This window comes from Phyllobates terribilis, unplaced genomic scaffold (assembly GCF_046119375.1).
Source record: "Phyllobates terribilis strain yellow unplaced genomic scaffold, ASM4611937v1 Scaffold_7__3_contigs__length_470593459, whole genome shotgun sequence".
Classification (NCBI taxonomy): Eukaryota; Metazoa; Chordata; class Amphibia; order Anura; family Dendrobatidae; genus Phyllobates; species Phyllobates terribilis.
In genome coordinates, this window is record NW_027362767.1 from 361,475,025 (window position 1) to 361,495,112 (window position 20,088).

Consider the following 20,088-nt stretch of genomic DNA (forward strand, 5'->3'; position numbering starts at 1 on the left):
AATGCCACACAGAGTTCTAGCAGCAGACACATCTCTTCAACAACTGTTAAGAGGAGACTTTGTGCAGCAGGCCTTCATGGTAAAATAGCTGCTAGGAAACCACTGCTAAGGACAGGCAACAAGCAGAAGAGACTTGTTTGGGCTAAAGAACACAAGGAATGGACATTAGACCAGTGGAAATCTGTGCTTTGGTCTGATGAGTCCAAATTTGAGATCTTTGGTTCCAATCACCGTGTCTTTGTGCGACGCAGAAAAGGTGAACGGATGGACTCTACATGCCTGGTTCCCACCGTGAAGCATGGAGGAGGAGGTGTGATGGTGTGGTGGTGCTTTGCTGGTGACACTGTTGGGGATTTATTCAAAATTGAAGGCATACTGAACCAGCATGGCTACCACAGCATCTTGCAGCGGCATGCTATTCCATCCGGTTTGCGTTTAGTTGGACCATCATTTATTTTTCAACAGGACAATGACCCCAAACACACCTCCAGGCTGTGTAAGGGCTATTTGACGAAGAAGGAGAGTGATGGGGTGCTACGCCAGATGACCTGGCCTCCACAGTCACCAGACCTGAACCCAATCGAGATGGTTTGGGGTGAGCTGGACCGCAGAGTGAAGGCAAAAGGGCCAACAAGTGCTAAGCATCTCTGGGAACTCCTTTAAGATTGTTGGAAGACCATTTCCGGTGACTACCTCTTGAAGCTCATCAAGAGAATGCCAAGAGTGTGCAAAGCAGTCATCAAAGCAAAAGGTGGCTACTTTGAAGAACCTAGAATATAAGACATATTTTCAGTTGTTTCACACTTTTTTGTTATGTATATAATTCCACATGTGTTAATTCATAGTTTTGATGCCTTCAGAGTGAATGTACAATTTTCATAGTTATGAAAATACAGAAAAATCTTTAAATGAGAAGGTGTGTCCAAACTTTTGGTCTGTACTGTATATAAATAAATGACCAAAAAAATATACATTTAACTCAAAAACCTGATTTAACCAGTGGATCATTTTCTGATAATAGCTTCCCTTTAAATGAGTCTATAATAAATATATTTAAGTGAAATTCATGAAGCGCTGTTTTTTTTTTTTTTTTTAACATTGAATAAAAGTACTAATAATAGTATTAGTATCATTACTACTAATAAAAAAATTGCTCTCGTTAAAAATATATTCAATTCAGGTATGCATTCTTGTAAAATAAGGAGAAAATGAGCTCTCACTTCCTCCAGGTGTATGTGATTTGTCCAAAGGCGGGGAGAGTGAAGCCAACACTGACTGGCCGCAGAGATCGCATGACACAAAAATGTCACTCAAACCCTGGGAGAGCCAACACTGCTGGAACGACTCCTGCACTGGAGGTGATTATAAGTGTTATTTTACAAGGTGGAAACATGAGGATTGAGAGGGGCTGTCAGAGAAGTGGACAACCCCTTTATCAATGCCAAGCCTAATGCCCCATAACAGTTTCAACCATAGTTCCTTAACAATAGTGCCAATCCTTTTAACCTCCAACCTCTTATCTGGAATAGTAGTAGCACCACAGGTGGTTCAGTGCTGTCAGTGCTGATGGTTCTCCATTGCTCGTTGGTCATTTCTGTTTGTAAGGTCATTAGTGGTTGTCAGAATAGCTGTTGTGAGCTCAGTCCATCGCCCATTCAGGCAAGCGAATAAATAAAACATACTATACAAGTAGATTAAACCTGTGACCTTCAGTGCTGCGCTCACACTGAGCAGCCGCCGGACCCCCACGGCGAGGATAACTCCAGTAGAAGGAGGTCTAATTTTCTTTTTTGTTCCACAATTAATACATATCCATAGTATATTCTGATTGTAACCTATTGCTTACATTAATAACATGACTATTATTCTGTTCCTGTGTCTACTATTATGCTTGCCAAATAATGTGGGACGTAAACCGTTTACCGCTTATTTCATACGTCAATGTCACTATCATATAACATTATAAGTCTTAATGTCACTGGTCCTGTGACCACAATGTGCTTGCATATTAATCTTCAGCACCGGTACCTGATTGATTTATCTGCCATTCGGTGGAATAAATGGCATCAAGTAAGTAATTATTAACCTAGAAGTCATTAGTTCTTTTCAGCTGAATGATTATAATCCTCGCTAGAAAAGCGTCAGCAGTTTACAAGTAGATGGCTGTGGGTAATTAACACATCTACAACCTGAAAATTGAGGCATAAAAAAAAAACCTACATGTAGACAGAAGCGCAAGAAACAAGCAAATACCCCTATCACTTCCGTTATGTTGCAAGAAGGGCACAAATTGCTTTTCACAAATCTCTAATAATAGCGAGCAGGTAGCTTAATAAATGCTAATCAGGCAATACAAACAAGCAAAGCAAAATCAATTAAAAGAATGGGAAAGCCGAGGTCAAGGACGTGGAATATTTTCCTTGACAAAGTAATGTAGGAAGGCGACTTCCATTAACAATGCCGTGATCAGCGCCATTAATGTGTTTTTTTTCCTTTTCTGACCCATTATATATCCTCAAGCAATAACAATAGCATCGTAATTAATTTCATGCGATGGCAACATTGTGAAAGACAAAAGAAACGTACTTGAATTATGAATAAGATGAATGTAGTAATGGCTGAAGTTGGTTGCTACCATGTACTGGTCTAATATTTCTTTCCAATGTGAGGAGGTGTGGAACCTAAGAAGAAGAAAGATTACATTTCCTCGGTATATTAAAGGGTCATTCCCGACATTAATGTTATCACCTATCCACCTCAGTGACTCCTGAGAGTATAGGAATGGCAGACGTGCCGTCCCTGTATTCATTCTTTATTGGACCTCCAAATCTTTAGGGGGCATAGTTTCTCAATGTGTAGAGTGCTAAGTTGGCGTAGGGAGACTTATAGGTCATGTAATTCTACTCTGGTTATTTAAATATAAAAATAGCTCTTTCAGAGAGGAAAAAGACTGGAAGTCTAGTAAAACCTATCATGAGCAATGCGCTGATGAGGGCAAAAACCGTGAAACGTGTCTGGAGTTTCTGGTTTGGCTTCTTATCCTAAGTCATGTGATAAAGCTCGTTAAAGGGTCATTATTGACTTTTAGGATTGCTACATTCAGTTGGTGGCACTAGAGTTCCAGTCTTCTTCCTCCCTTAATAAGATATTTGATTTGCATGTATGAAACTTTTGTGTTATATCTTATTAGGGGAAAGTATTAATCTTTTTGGACCTTCCAGTAATAGCACATATCTCGCTTTTTCCTGCCCTCAGCCTCTCTGTAATATTCACAAACCTCCTCTGTAACAGAAAAATAACCAATTTAGTGTAAAATTGAAAATTGAGAATAGGAAAGAGAGGGAGGAGGGGGATGAAGCTGCAGGTTCTTTGACAAAGGTTTATTCTTGGCTTGATCACTTTCTGTCTTCATTATGAAGGCTACAACTTTAGTCATCATACGCCATTATGTATAGCATGAGAAATAATATGTAATTACTGTATGCACAATCTTCATCACATTAATGAATTTTGTGGGTTCATACATAATTGTGGAAATTTCCCAGCTAAAAATATAATAAAAGCCCGCACACAGTGTTTTGCTCAATTGGTGGCATCAACCTTGATCTCTCTATTAGCCTGACCGGCTCTTATATTTATCCTTTGTCTCTCAATGTTCAAGATTTTAACATTTGCCATTAAAATTAAAACTTTTATGAATTTTTTTCTATGCTGGATTTCCTTGTCTTTTTGATCTCTCTATGTACCAAGAATCTTCACCTCTTTACAATTTACATCCAGTTATTTGAAGTGTACCTAAACTTTAAAAGAATGCTGACATATTGTAGTCCACATTTCAGATTCTTGATAAGTGAGGTTCCTGGTTGTAAGACCAGGTATGTTTTTCAATGATACATACCACTGTTTCAGAGAAAAAAGTTTTGAAGAGTCGAACTGTGACCAGAGGCAGAGATGAGACTAGCCTGGCGCCGTCCCCGGCCAGCTTCTCTGCTTTCTATGGAAAACACCTGTCAGTCACCTAGAGTGGGCCATTGGTCTTGTCTCTATCTATGGTCCTCATTCGGATGTTCAAACTGTTTTCGCTGGCTGGAACATTTCAGAGAAAACATACCTTGCTGCTATTGTACAGCCATAATCTGATTTATGATCGCCTTGGTTTGGGCAGTATGACTTGAATGACAGGTTGCTTATAGTTGAAACTTTCTGTCACGGGTGTGTCAGAAGTGACAGAAGTCGCCCTGCAGTTGGTTGCAGGAGATCTCTACGTTTGGCATTACAGACATCTTCTTAGAGGCTGACTGTCTCTAAGACCCAGCGGCTACTTCCCTCTGGCTAATTAACTCCCTGGCCTGGGTGTATAAATTCCTGGTGTGTTCTAGAGGGAGGTGCCGGTGATATTCATTACTACCTGTGAAGGCTTTAGCAAGAGCAGTACTTTCTCCTCTCTGGAGCTTGAGGACGCATGCTCATTTGTCTGCAGCCGTCTAAAGTTAAGCTATGTCCCCCTGTTTGTCCTTCCTTGTTGTCTATAGTGTTTAGTGGTGCTCATCTCCTCCGTTCCCTAACCTGAGCCAAACGCCAGGGAAAGACAGGGATAGGTATGCGTGCGGCGATTGGTGAAAAGCCAATACTGGGACGTTAGGGGAGACTGGTTGATGCTAGATCAACCTAGGAGGTCTCCACTTCCCCCCCTTTCCCTAGAGTCTGGGCTCCCTTTCCCTCTTCCCTTTGTGTTGCACTAAGTCTTTCCCACAACTTGCGTGACACTTGCCTTTTAAAGGCCAATTTTTGCATTATTTGAATTTGAGAAATTTTCTGTGATTTCAATGTGAGAGATTTGTCCCAGCAGGCAGTGCAGTACATATGGACACCTGTTAAATATTTGACATTACTATTACTGCTGCTCGTGGAGAATCATGTGTTTAGTGTGACTTTTCATTTATCGGAGTGCAGTAAGTGATGCTTCGCTCTGCACAGAAACTCCCCTTATTGATTCCTGAAATGCAACTGATAGTTATATTCTATGAGGTTGTAAGTAAATATTCTGCGAGGCCTGTGTGCTTCTTCTTCACTGAGAGCATTTCTAATCCAAATTGCTATTTCAGGTTTAAATATCTATATTCCAAAGCACTCAATGCTGCTTTACAGAAGATCGATTACTGAAGGGATCATGTCACCCTGTTCCTATATTGGTAACTGAAGTCATTTTTATTTTAGGAAGCTGGTATATTCTTTCCAGTCCTTTTCAATAAACGTCTTCTTGTTTTTATGGATTTCAACAGTCGAAGCCATAGAGACAGAGATATTGTTAACCAACAGCAGAAAGAAAAGAAAAAATGATGATTCTTAGTGATAATAGTCAATGGGGACACGGAGACCACTAACATTATAATTTGTGGTGATAGGGCTTTCTATATGGCTGCTATTAGCATCTGACGTTCAAAAGAACATAACCTCGTTTTGCGCTGAATCTTACAGAAATGTTTTTCATTTTAGATTTCAAAAGCCATTCATTATTTTTGCTTCAATGTCATCATTTGAAAGCTTGATTTTTGTTGGATAAGTTACTTTTTTTAAAGAGTAACTGATCATTTGCAACAACATTTTTTATATTTTTTGTCCCTTTAATTGTCTGCAGATTGGTGGGGGTCTGGGTCCAAAGATCCTCCCCGATCACTCAAAAGACCCCTGAGAAGTGCGCAGAACAGGAGAGAGGTGTGCACATATCCTGCCTGAGTGCGCATAGAGCGGAGCATAGACTTTCTGTTGAATCCGTACTCTGCTTCTTAATGCTATTGTCAGCATATCAGGGACTTCATCTAATAAATGTAATTGAGATTTTCCATAAAATAAATATTTATCACACATATATAACCCCACTGATTACTAAAACTAAAGTCTTAAATAGGACCTATAACCTTCTGGAAAACGTAATGAATTATTAGGAAAACTACAGAAGACTTGTCTAATTTAGTGATAAAAGCTCTGATCCTTTAATAAAGAAGGGCACATGTTGGTTGAAGCTGGGGCTCTCTGTTGTATCACTATTTTGACAGTTGTGTGAGACTTCCTGCTTCTGGAATCCCACATATGAGGGGGAGACTGGTAGTGACTATTATAGATGTACAGGGGAGATCTATGCTGATTTCTTCATGCTGGATGTAGTTATGAAAGAAGAGATATAAGAGGCAAGAAACAGCAGCTAAGATATATCTTGACTAGTGTTGAGCGAGTATGTTCTATTAACCCTTTCGCATGTCTATTTCTTACACATTCCTCACATGTAATAAAGCTGTCAAACAGTTGCAAATCATGCACACGGGAGCGATTCAACCATATCACCGAGCAGCTATAAATACTCGGAGCTCGGCCCGAGCATACTCGGCGAAAGGGTTAACAGAACATACTCGCTCAACACTAATCTTGACACTTCTTTCTCCTCAGTGTGTTTTGGTTTTGGCTTTCTGTCTGTGTACAGTATGTAGTGAGAGCCTTTGATTAACCCTTTATAGGTAGTTGATTCCTTTTTTTCCCCGATTAACCCTTTACAAGCAGCAGTGTCCTCATACATATTCATTATTTAGAGGCAGCTATGTCCATCTTTATCAGGGCTGTATAATACACAACTACATCTTATTGTATGGCTGATCAGTAATATTTGGTATATAGTAAAATCCAGGCTTCTGGATGGAGGGTAGGTAAATTTTCACCTGATTTGCATTTAAATAACTCAATGCTCATTGGGATGAACTGGTCTATTAAGTCACCATATTTGTGATATTCTTTTGGTAAATCTATTAGAAAAATAGGTCAATTGACTCTTCCATTGTATTCTATGGACCAAGGCCAAACAGGCTAAATCCTGACATAACTGAGAACATATCATCATTTGCCATTCAGATTCTGTATTGATACACCTCCCCACCCCTCTCAGAGAAGACAACCTCACCAGATTTTGAGCTCAGTGAAAGTAACACTACATGTAATACTGAGGGAAATTATATGATTTTCTAATGACATTTATTTTACAAAAGTCTCAGAATGTCATCTACTGTCACTTTTTATGTTTTTCTCAAAATTGATAAGTCCACTTTAAAGGGGTATTATCAACTCCAAGATCCTATCTCAATATGTAGTAGGTGTAATAATAATAAAATCAGCAAATATCTCCATTTAGAAATTTAGTGTAGTTCTTTTGATTCGCTATGCCGCTTACCCCATGTGCAGGGCATTGCAGTATATTAGGTATCCATGGTTACCACTACTCATAAAGGGACAGTCAGTTAGCTGTTAGTGGTTGTAACCATGTATACCTAAGCTACTGCAATGTGAATCAGAAGAACTATACTATGTTTCTAATTGGAGGTATTTGATAATAATATTATTATTACATCTATTACATATTGGGATAGGATTTTGGAGATGGGAATACTCCTTTAAGTCCTCTATTCATCCTCTCCATGTGACCTACCAGAGTGAGGAAGAGTATTCATAAAGTTTAATTAAACATGAATATAGCCAATTTTAACTGTATAACTGGACTTTTCGATGAAGTGTTATTACCAAGCCTGCACCATATGTACAGATCCCGACTATATAACAGTGTAACGGTCCTGACTGTTCCATCTGAATCATACAAGATGAGGATATCAGTCTGTGAGAGAATATCAAATGTTATTTTTTTATTCTCCTTTAGGAATCACAATGAAGACATTCATTCCCACATACAATGGAAGCACAGAAACAATAATATGATTCACACAAAATTATAGAAGTGAACACAACAACCAGACCCATTGTGTATAGTCAAGGTCCCTGCTCATGGCCAGTTCAGATTTTTTTTTCTATTTTCCTATTGATTATAGACTCTATGGGATCATATATTCTGTACCTATCAATTCACATGACTCGTTCTGCGCTGTATACATGTGCACAAATCAACGTTGGGTATGAAAAGTATTATATCATCTGCCATAATGAGACTCCATATTCTCACTGCCCTTGCTATAATGTGTTTGTGCCTTAGGATAATAGATCATATACTGTGCGAGCAGCAGTGCCGGGAAGGCTGACGAGCAAACATTATATTGCAAAAAATTAATATAATGGGTTCATTTGTACTTGATTCACAGCGGTGATGTGACATCTAGTGGGGATTTTAGGAAGATAGATGGGATTTGAGCACTAAGAAATCATTATTATTGCAGAATGCAGCAGATCTCTAGGGTTTCAAGCCCAATGGGTTAAGAATTATTAGTATTAGTTTCCGCAATTACAGAAGGGATGATAGGCTTTAGATCACATGAGGAAAACTCTTGTATTTTTTAATGGAGAAATATAATTATGATCCTACAGTGTGAAACATTATATGGATCTGTAAGTTTTATAATGCACGGCAATCTGTAAGGCACTACAGCCTGGACGATGATTCAGCTCTCCTGTGTGAAGGGAAGTTACAATATCCAAAATAAAAATGGTACCACTTTCTATCAGGTTTCCCTATGGCTTGACTCTGGGGCTTGATCCGGTGACCTCTGGCTGTGTGGTCAGTTTCCCTCTCTGTTGGACCACAGTTTGTGTTGTCTCTGTCCAACTGCTGATAATACTTCTGTCTTTGCTTTGCTGTGTTGCTTCTGTGCAGGTGTTTTCACTCCTTTGTTTGGTTTGTCCTATCACATATTGGGAGGGACTATTTATACTCTCCTGGCGCATGCAGTCATTGCTGGCTATATTCCAAGTCAAATGGATGTTTGGAGTCCCAGCTCCCCAGTCAAGGATTACCTTGCTAAGGTTTTCTCTATTGCTCCTCCTGCTGTTTGTTTGTATGTTCTCCTTCCCAGCGCTCTTCCCATTTTATTACATTTAGGGTCTGTATACTGAAGGTCTTTTTGGGTTCCTTTGTTTTTCGGCTGTCTTTCATGTATGACCGTGTGAACATGTCCTTAGCCCTATGTCTCACCCTTCGTCTGTGTGCACTACGTTCTGTTGTTATTTTGGGTTACACTCTGTGTATAGTTGAGGGTGAAGTTAAGGACTTTGCTGACTTTGAGTGGGGGCATCATTGTGTAATTTTAGGGTGCCAACCTCTGCGGTCAGGCAGGGACAAATCAGGGTCGGGTTAGGTATTGCCTAGTCTGTTTAGGAACCTATGGTGTGCAGGTTTAACATCTCCTCAGGTTTGTTCATCCCCATGCAAGTGTTAAGGCTCAGTCATAACACCTATATCTATGACATTCTCTGGAATATCTGTTTATATAATGCTAAATGTGTTTTACAAAATTCCTTTACATGCTCCCCACCCATATATATGGGATAACTCCCACCTAAGGTATTTGAATCAAGAATAGCTCAATATAACCTCCTTCACTGCAGCCAATATATATATATATATATATATATATATATATATATATATATATACAGTACAGACCAGAAGTTTGGACACACCTTCTCATTTTAAGATTTTTCTGTATTTTCATGACTATGAAAATTGTACATTCACACTGAAGGCATCAAAACTATGAATTAACACATGTGAAATTATATACTTAACAAAAAAGTGTGAAACAACTGAAAATATGTCTTATATTCTAGGTTCTTCAAAGTAGCCACCTTTTGCTTTGATGACTGCTTTGCACACTCTTGGCATTCTCTTGATGAGCTTCAAGAGGTAGTCACCGGAAGTGGTTTTCACTTCACAGGTGTGCCCTGTCAGGTTTAATAAGTGGGATTTCTTGCCTTATAAATGGGGTTGGGATCATCAGTTGTGTTGTGCAGAAGACAGGTGGATACACAGCTGATAGTCCTACTGAATAGACTGTTAGAATTTGTATTATGGCAAGAAAAAAGCAAGTAAAGAAAAACGAGTGGCCATCATTACTTTAAGAAATGAAGGTCAGTCAGTGCGAAAAATTGGGAAAACTTTGAAAGTGTCCCCAAGTGCAGTTATAAAAACCATCAAGCGCTACAAAGAAACTGGCTCACATGAGGACCGCCCCAGGAAAGGAAGACCAAGATTTACCTCCGCTTCTGAGTATAAGTTTAACCGAGTCACCAGCCTCAGAAATCGCAGGTTAACAGCAGCTCAGATTAGAGACCAGGTCAATGCCACACAGAGTTCTAGCAGCAGACACATCTCTTCAACAACTGTTAAGAGGAGACTTTGTGCAGCAGGCCTTCATGGTAAAATAGCTGCTAGGAAACCACTGCTAAGGACAGGCAACAAGCCTGTTTGGGCTAAAGAACACAAGGAATGGACATTAGACCAGTGGAAATCTTTGCTTTGGTCTGATGAGTCCAAATTTGACATCTTTGGTTCCAACCACCGTGTCTTTGTGCGACGCAGAAAAGGTGAACGGATGGACTCAACATTCCTGGCTCCCACCGTGAAGCATGGAGGAGGAGGTGTGATGGTGTGGGGGTGCTTTGCTGGTGACACTGTTGGGGACTTATTCAAAATTGAAGGCATACTGAACCAGCATGGCTACCACAGCATCTTGCAGGGGCATGCTATTCCATCCGGTTTGCGTTTAGTTGGACCATCATTTATTTTTCAAAAGGACAATGACCCCAAACACACCTCCAGGCTGTGTAAGGACTATTTGACGAAGAAGGAGATGATGGGGTGCTACGCCAGATGACCTGGCCTCCACAGTCACCAGACCTGAACCCAATCGAGATGGTTTGGGGTGAGCTGGACCGCAGAGTGAAGGCAAAAGGGCCAACAAGTGCTAAGCATCTCTGGGAACTCTTTCAAGATTGTTGGAAGACCATTTCCGGTGACTAGCTCTTGAAGCTCATCAAGAGAATGCCAAGAGTGTGCAAAGCAGTCATCAAAGCAAAAGGTGGCTACTTTGAAGAACCTAGAATATAAGACATATTTTCAGTTGTTTCACACTTTTTTGTTAAGTATATAATTCCACATGTGTTAATTCATAGTTTTGATGCCTTCAGTGTGAATGTACAATTTTCATAGTCATGAAAATACAGAAAAATCTTTAAATGAGAAGGTGTGTCCAAACTTTTGGTCTGTACTGTACATATATATATACAGTGCTGGCCAAAAGTATTGCCACCCCTGCAATTCTGTCAGATAATACTCAGTTTCTTCCTGAAAATGATTGCAATCACAAATTCTTTGGTATTATTCTCTTCATTTAATTTGCTTGCAAGGAAAAAACACAAAAGAGAATGAAGCAAAAATCAAATCATTGATCATTTCACACAAAACTCCAAAAAAGGGCCGGACAAAAGTATTGGCACCCTCAGCCTAATACTTGGTTGCACAGCCTTTAGCCAAAATAACTGCGAACAACCGCTTCCGGTAACCATCAATGAGTTTCTTACAATGCTCTGCTGGAATTGTAGACTATTCTTCTTTGGCAAACTGCTCCACGTCCCTGATATTTGAAGGGTGCCTTCTCCAAACTGCCATTTTGAGATCTCTCCACAGGTGTTCTATGGGATTCAGGTCTGGATTCATTGCTGGCCACCTTAGAAGTCTCCAGTGCTTTCTCTCAAACCATTTTATAGTGCTTTTGGAAGTGTGTTTTGAGTCATTGTCATACTGGAAGACCCATGACCTCTGAGGGAAACCCAGCTTTCTCACACTGGGCCCTACATTATGCTGCAAAATTTGTTGGTAGTCTTCAGACTTCATAATGCCATGCACACGGTCAAGCAGTCCAGTGCCAGAGGCAGCAAAGCAACCCCAAAACATCAGGGAACCTCCGCCATGTTTGACTGTAGGGACCGTGTTCTTTTCTTTGAATGCCTCATTTTTTTCCTGTACACTCTATGTTGATGTTTTTTCCCAAAAAGCTCTACTTTTGTCTCATCTGACCAGAGAACATTCTTCCAAAACGTTTTAGGCTTTCTCAGGTAAGTTTTGGCAAACTCCAGCCTGGCTTTTTTATGTCTCGGGGTAAGAAGTGGGGTCTTCCTGGGTATCCTACCATACAGTCCCTTTTCATTCAGACGCCGACGGATAGTACGGGTTGACATTGTTGTACCCTCGGACTGCGGGGCAGCTTGAACTTGTTTGGATGTTAGTCGAGGTTCTTTATCCACCATCCGCACAATCTTGCGTTGAAATCTCTCGTCAATTTTTCTTTTCCGTCCACATCTAGGGAGGTTAGCCACAGTGCCATGGGCTTTAAACTTCTTGATGACACTGCGCACGGAAGACACAGGAACATTCAGGTCTTTGGAGATGGACTTGTAGCCTTGAGATTGCTCATGCTTCCTCACAATTGGTTTCTCAAGTCCTCAGACAGTTCTTTGGTCTTCTTTCTTTTCTCCATGCTCAATGTGGTACACACAAGGACACAGGACAGAGGTTGAGTCAACTTTAATCCATGTTAACTGGCTGCAAGTGTGATTTAGTTATTGCCAACACCTGTTAGGTGCCACAGGTAAGTTACAGGTGCTGTTAATTATACGAATTAGAGAAGCATCACATCAAACGGTGCCAATACTTTTGTCCACCCCCTTTTTAAGGTTTGGTGTGGAATTATATCCAATTTGGCTTTAGGACAATTCTTTTTGTGTTTTTTTTCATTGAAGACAAATTAAATGAAGAGAATAATACCAAAGAATTTGTGATTGCAATCATTTTCAGGAAGAAACTGAGTATTATCTGACAGAATTGCAGGGGTGCCAATACTTTTGGCCAGCACTGTATATATATATATATATATATATATATATATATATATATATATATATATATATTTATTATTATTATTATTTTTTTTTTTTTTATATATATACACTGCTCAACAAAATAAAGGGAACACTCAAATAACACATCCTAGATCTGAATGAATGAAATATTCTCATTGAATACTTTGTTCTGTACAAAGTTGAATGTGCTCACAACAAAATCACACAAAAATCATCAATGGAAATCAAATTTATTAACCAATGGAGGCCTGGATTTGGAGTCACCCCCAAAATTAAAGTGGAAAAACACACTACAGGCTGATCCAACTTTGATGTAATGTCCGTAAAACAAGTCAAAATGAGGCTCAGTATTGTGTGTGGCCTCCACGTGCCTGTATGACCTCCCTACATCGCCTGGGCATGCTCCTGATGAGGTTGTGGATGGTCTCCTGTGGGATCTCCTCCCAGACCTGGACTAAAGCATCCGCCAACTCCTGGACAGTCTGTGGTGCAACATGACGTTGGTGGATGGAGCGAGACATGATGTCCCATATGTGCTCAGTCGGATTCAGGTCTGGGGAACGGGCGGGCCAGTCCATAGCTTCAATGCCTTCATCTTGCAGGAACTGCTGACACACTCCAGCCACATGAGGTCAGGCATTGTCCTGCATTAGGAGGAACCCAGGGCCAACTGCACCAGCATATGGTCTTACAAGGGGTCTGAGGATCTCATCTCGGTGCCTAATGGCAGTCAGGCTATCTCTGGCGAGCACATGGAGGGCTGTGCGGCCCTCCAAAGAAATGCCACCCCACACCATTACTGACCCACTGCCAAACTGGTCATGCTGAAGGATGTTGCAGGCAGCAGATCGCTGTCCATGGCGTCTCCATACTCTGTCACGTCTGTCACATGAGCTCAGTGTGAACCTGCTTTCATCTGTGAAGAGCACAGGGCGCCAGTAGCGACTTTGCCAATCCTGGTGTTCTGTGGCAAATGCCAGGTGGAGCAAGAAGTGCCTAATGAATACTAAGGTTGAATCATAGTGACATGATGCAGAATCATTGCATTTTGAGTTGCTATTGCATTTTCATTTAAACTGTACACACTACAGAATAATCAAGGCGGTGGGCGCGGGGATAGTAGGGGGGGTTTAAATGTAACTTGGTTAATGCAGATAAATGTCCATTAATGGTCATAAAAGCATCAGATAACCATTTGGCATGGAATCTCCCTTGGTTTGATAATGCTGCAATTAAGATTGTACAAGGGTTGTTTCGGTCAGAGATTTATACCCCCTTAGTATCCCTTCTAATAGATAATGCCTTTTTATGGTATGTGTAGGTTGGATGCTTTGGGGTAGGGTTGCGTTGTTAAAGATTAATGATGCGAGGAATCTCACTAATGCTGTTAGACATTGCATGGTGTGGTGTTCCAGTTATATCTTGCTAAACCTATCTAGCATTCCTAATAAAAACTGAATGTGCTTATTGTGCACAAAGCGCCACTCAATATTGTGCTGCATAGGTGAACGGCTGGAAAATGGGAAATTAATTCAGAGTAGACTGGGGACATCTAGTGGTCAAAAATGTGAAATGCGTTCTCCCATTTTTTTTTTTTTTCCTGGCAAACCCAATTATCTCCCTTTGTTAGATGAAATTCACTTCTGACAACACATGCTGTAATATACAGGACATTACTATAATTAAACTCCAGTCACAATATTACATTTTTCTTTAGGGAAAAAAAAATTGATTTTCTCTGTATGTTCTGCAGATAACTATATTACACTGATTATTAAACCCCATTGCTACCTAAATCTATAATAAGCTCTGAAAATAAGGCCATGAATTTTAATTTGCTTTGAAATCACGTCAGTCTAGCAATCTATAAAAATAGATTATGAGACATGAATACTGTGCCGTTTAGCCACCTTGTCTATTTGTGCTGTCACTTTTAATTATTCATTGCTCCGACTGTGGTATAGGCTGAGACGTATGCTGAATTATGCTAAAGGATATTTTGGCAGCGTGGACATAAATTCTAATATAGCTAATTATTGTTATGGGCATGTATAAACACCCTGATTAGAAGTAAGTGCTTCCAAGATATGAACAGGGAAATGCGGTTTGTAGACGCCACAAAATAATCATTAGGAAACACCAGAGTGCTTTCTGCTTAGCTTGCTATAATGAAAGATGAGCTTATTAGGAGGAAGAAACCAGTTGTGAAAATGGCTAAGACTCTGTTTACACTTCAAGCTTTCTTGTTTTTTTCTTTCTGATGGCAAGAATTGTGCAGTATGCCATGCCATTCCTGCCAAAACGAAAAATGGAACAACCAAAGGACTGATGACTACAGATGAGTGAATCAATTCACCACACCCCGGTCCAGCAACCATATCAGTGGTCCGTGGAGGCTTGATGGAAACCCTGCAAACCGTCTCCTACCTTCAGGAATCCCTGGAGCCTCTGCTGATTTGTGGGCTGATAATCAGAAGAGATGCTGGGGATTTCAGGAGGTAGAGACAGTTTGCAGGGCTCACATTTGGCAGCCCAGGAACACTGATGTGGTTGCTGGACCAGGGTCCGGTGAATTGAATCTCTGGTCCTAAGTCCTTTGAGACTGATGTGGTTGCTGGACCAGGGTCCGGTGAATTGAATCTCTGGTCCTAAGTCCTTTGAGACTGATGTGGTTGCTGGACCAGGGTCCGGTGAATTGAATCTTGGGTCCTAAGTCCTTTGAGACTGATGGGGTTGCTGGACCAGGGCCCGGTGTTGAATCACTCATTTCCGGTCATCAGTCCTTTGGGACTGACATGGATGCTGGACCAGGGTCCAGTAAATCGATTCAATCATCTCTGATCTCTGATCTGATGACAGATTGACCTCAGATGGCAACAGCTTATAAATAGAGATAAGCGAACCTGAACTTAAACATTCAGGGTGCGTACCGGACAGTTAGTGTCCGGTGCTAAATGCCGAACACGAACTTCTCCCAGAAGTCCGTTGTAATGTTCGGAGTTCCAGGGGGAGGAGAGAGAGAAAAACTTTCCAGTTCAAAAATTCAGGTCCTTATTGTTTTCAATGGGGTTCAGGTTCTGGTTCAAGTTCAAGTACAGTTCTAGTAACGAAACCAAACTTTGGAATAAAGTTCGGGTCATGTACCAGAACCTGAACTTCCACGAGTCCACTCATCCCTACTTATAAACCATAGCAAAAATCTGACCAGAACATCTTTAGTGTGAACATATGCCAGCTTCATTGACTACGTAGTATACAAAAGAAAAAAGCGCTGCAGCACTCAATAAGGGTAAAAATATATGAAAACATTGGAAACATTAAATCTAGACTGTATTGTCATTCAATGAAATGTACTTACAAAAATAAAGGTTCTTAGCACATAAATTGGCCAATTCATGTATGCCCATCAACCACAGCAAAGTGACCTCTCTCTGATTGGTCCTATCCTACTATATATGCCACTCTTGGACTATGAGCCTACAGTTAAATGGGCAAACATATCTCTCCTGGGCTATGAGCCTATAACTTGAGGGCAAGTAGAACTGATTAAAGTCACCTACAGGTTAATGGGAGGATAGGTAAGATAGGACTCATCAGAAGGAGGTCACCTTGCCGTGGTTGATGGGCATGCATGAATTGGCCAATTTATGCCCTAAGAACCTTCATTTTTGTAAGTATATTTCATTGAGTGACCATAGAGTCTAAATTTAATGTTTCCAGTGTTTTCATATATTTTTACCCTTATTGAGTGCCGCTGCGCTTTTTTCTTTTTTCTTTTGTATACTTATAAACTATACATGTGTTCCAAGCAGCACAACATGTGATTGATTGTATGTACATGCAGTGCTGATGTGTTATTCTGCCCAATGTGAACACAGTAGAACTGCTACTAAAACGCCTAAACATGCTAGCATCTAAACACAAACTGCAAAATAACGCTCGATCACATTGTAGTGATGATCACACTAATATAAATATATGTTTTTTTTGCTATAAAACTAGCACAGAAAAATCACATTTTTGGAATGAATCATATCAAGCTTATGTAATGATGGGAGATGATCATCTTTAAGCAGTGCAAAAAGTATGGACTGCCCCGACTAGTTTCTGCTACAGACAACAATTGAAGCCAGAATCTAGAAACCCGGTCATTCGGACAGCTGAAGGCAATCTTGTTGGGTACTGGTAGGCTTCAGGACGTATGGGACACGAGGTGGACAGGGATACGATCAAATATTTTGATCTGATTCCAGGTAGTATCTTTACAACTAATCTGACTTTACACATATTTAGGTGAAAAATATTTCTGATTTTTGAAACTTCAGACGTCCTCCTTTACCCATGGCAGAAGCTGGAGTTCCAGAATCACGAGAAGGCAACAATAACTAACCCTATTAATAAAATAATTGTACTATCCGTTCCTTAAAGGGAATCTGTCACCAGGTTTTTGCTATATTATTTGAGAGCACCATGACGTAAGGGAAGAGATCCTGATTCCAGTGATGTGTCACTTACTGGGCTGTGTTTTGCTATTTAAACAGAATCAGAGATTATCACAAGAGGACTAGGTGTCTTGTGCTTCTTGGTCCAACACTGCTACCACCACTGATTAGCAGCTTTCTGGCAATATACAGTGTACACAGAAAGCTGCCAATCAGTGGTGTGGGCGGGGTTATACAGGGTTCAGCATTCAGAGCTCTGCTAGATGTGCAGCAGAGAAAACTGTGATTTTTTTCACAACTTCTACACCCAGTAAAGTAAGTGATGCATCACTGGAATCAGTCTCTGCCCCTACATCATGCTGCTGTGAAATTACATAGAAAAAACTTGCTGACAGATTCCCTTTAAATATCTATTAATTTGATTTCCTCATTGATGAGTATTATTATAACATCTAGTTTATTTTTTTTCTCTAAAAATGTGTTTTTTCTTCTATGTTTTTTTTTCAGGAACTTCTACTACATAACTATCCTGCGCGATCCTGTTTCCCGATACCTAAGTGAATGGAGACATGTCCAGAGAGGAGCTACCTGGAAAGCCTCTCTACATGTGTGCGATGGACGATCTCCAACAACCGATGAGCTGCCCAGCTGCTACACTGGTGACGACTGGTCAGGCTGCTCTTTGAAGGAGTTCATGGATTGCCCTTACAACTTGGCCAATAACAGACAAGTCCGCATGTTGGCAGATCTGAGCTTGGTTGGATGTTATAACCTATCTGTGATGCCTGAGGATCAACGGAACAAAGTTCTCCTCGACAGCGCCAAGGAAAACCTTAAGCGCATGGCTTTCTTTGGTCTGACGGAGTTCCAGAGGAAGACGCAGTATCTGTTTGAAAAGACTTTCAACATGAATTTCATTTCTCCCTTCACTCAGTTCAACAGCACGAGAGCTTCAAGTGTCGAAATAGACGATCAGACACAAAAACGCATAGAGACCTTGAATTTTCTAGATATGGAATTATACGAATATGCAAAAGACCTTTTCTTACAAAGATACCAATTTATGAGACAGAAAGAACACCAGGAAGCGCGACGGAAGCGCCAGGAGCAACGTAAAATCTTACGGGCCAAACACGCTAATCATAAAATGGAGATGGACAACTCATCCTCCGATTACATAGGAAATGTGGAAAAATGGCGGTAGTAGGTTTTACAGTCGTAGAAAACTAGCAGAACTGTACAATATAATATCATGAAAAATGTAAAAAAAAAAAAAAAAAACATAAAAAAAAAATTAGGGGAAAATTTATTCCAAAAGATTTCAAGCTTCGTATACACTTGAAGCCAACAAAGTTTATTAGTTGCCTTTGCAGATGCCTTTGTATTCATTGTAATTATTGTACATGGGGATAGATTAACCTTGATGTGTACTAGTTGAGGCGCCAACTTTTTCTAGACTAGTAATAAAGAATCCAGTTGGTATTTAGAATGCCGAAAACTATCCTGGGGTAGAAATTCAGTACCTATTTCCAGCATTGTATGTGTACTGTATCTATCAAAACTTTATATCTGTCCGGCCTCAGAAGGGAATTTTGTTTATAAGACTTGTTGCAAACATTTTGAGACAAATAATGTACAATATGTTGTAATTTATGTTTTCATGATGTACAGGATTATCTACAAACCCAACCATAATGACCTACAATGCCTCGAAGTTTGGGAAATCTTTTCTCTTTTTGTTTAATCATAAGAAATTCATCATCAGTAGGATAATATACAGGACTTGTGCGATTCTACAAAGTAATTCATAATTTAATAGCAGTATGGCAACTATGTGTTAAAGAAAATAAAGATTCCTTGAAGGCTGGTAGTGCTGTGCCCAGATAAGCAGCGGGTGCCATATTCCAGATTATCTTGTGTATACAGTATATAGGCACAGGTTTAAGGATGGCTCAATATGATGTAGCCAGAAAAATAATTGGATTTGGGAGTCCTCAGTGGTTGATACCTTTTAATGGCTAACTGAAAAGATGGTAACAAATTGCAAGCTTTCGAGACTACTCAGCTCTCTTCATCAGGCTAGTATAACACAAAATCTAAAGAGCCACATATTTATACACAGCAAGACACAGAAATAATGCAATAGATGAGACAAGTGACATGAAGCAGAACTATCATTATGGGAGAGGGATAAACATTTGTGGCCATAAATATTGGAGCAGTTCATAGATAAGGAGTGTGAAAGTTTTATTGTCCTGTTATTGAAGTCTGGTCCATGGTTGTGATGCCCCCACAAGGTCTGAGGAGCCCATTCCTTAGTTGATATAGAAAGTCATAAATCCATGCGACACATTCTTTCCTGCACTGAGTGTGTCAAAGGAGGAATGTGCTCCTTAGACCTTGTGGGGGGCATCACAACCATGGACCAGACTTCAATCACAGAACAATAAAATTTTCACACTCCTTATCTATGAACTGCTCCAATATTTATGGCCACAAATGTTTATCCCTCTCCCATAATGATAGCTCTACTTCACTTCACTTGTCTCATCTACTGCATTATTTCTGTGTCTTGTTGTGTATATTTGCCTGATGAAGAGACCTGAATAGTCTCGAAAGCTTGCAATTTGTTAACATCTTTTTAGTTAGCCATTGAAAGGTATAAACAAACCACTGAGGATGCTCAAATCTAAATATTTTTTATCTACTGGCTAACATAGTACAAAGATATTTATGATGTGGCCAGAAATTCTGGTTGACTGAATGATTAGTTCTACATGGCCATCTATGGAGCATCCAGAGAGGTGGGTGTTTCTAGAAGACTGCATGGCAAATTCTAGTTGACCGATTATGATACATCCAGATAAGTGATGGGTTCTGGATGTGAAATTCTATGACTAAATAGACAATGGATTTTAAAGGACTATATCCAGTTCATTGTTCTAGTAAGGAATGGGTTCCT

The 20,088-nt window shown here is 40.1% G+C and overlaps 1 protein-coding gene across 1 annotated transcript in view; it reads left to right on the forward strand.

Annotated features, from left to right (window-relative positions):
• The window catches only part of HS6ST2 (heparan sulfate 6-O-sulfotransferase 2), a 469,232-nt gene extending 449,955 nt beyond the window's left edge, over positions 1-19,277 (forward strand). The window contains exon 2 of the mRNA XM_073641321.1: positions 17,634-19,277. Coding sequence (XP_073497422.1) covers positions 17,634-18,330 — 697 coding nt within the window. The 3' untranslated portion in view covers positions 18,331-19,277. The remainder of the gene's footprint in view (positions 1-17,633) is intronic.
• Positions 19,278-20,088: the final 811 nt, after the last annotated feature.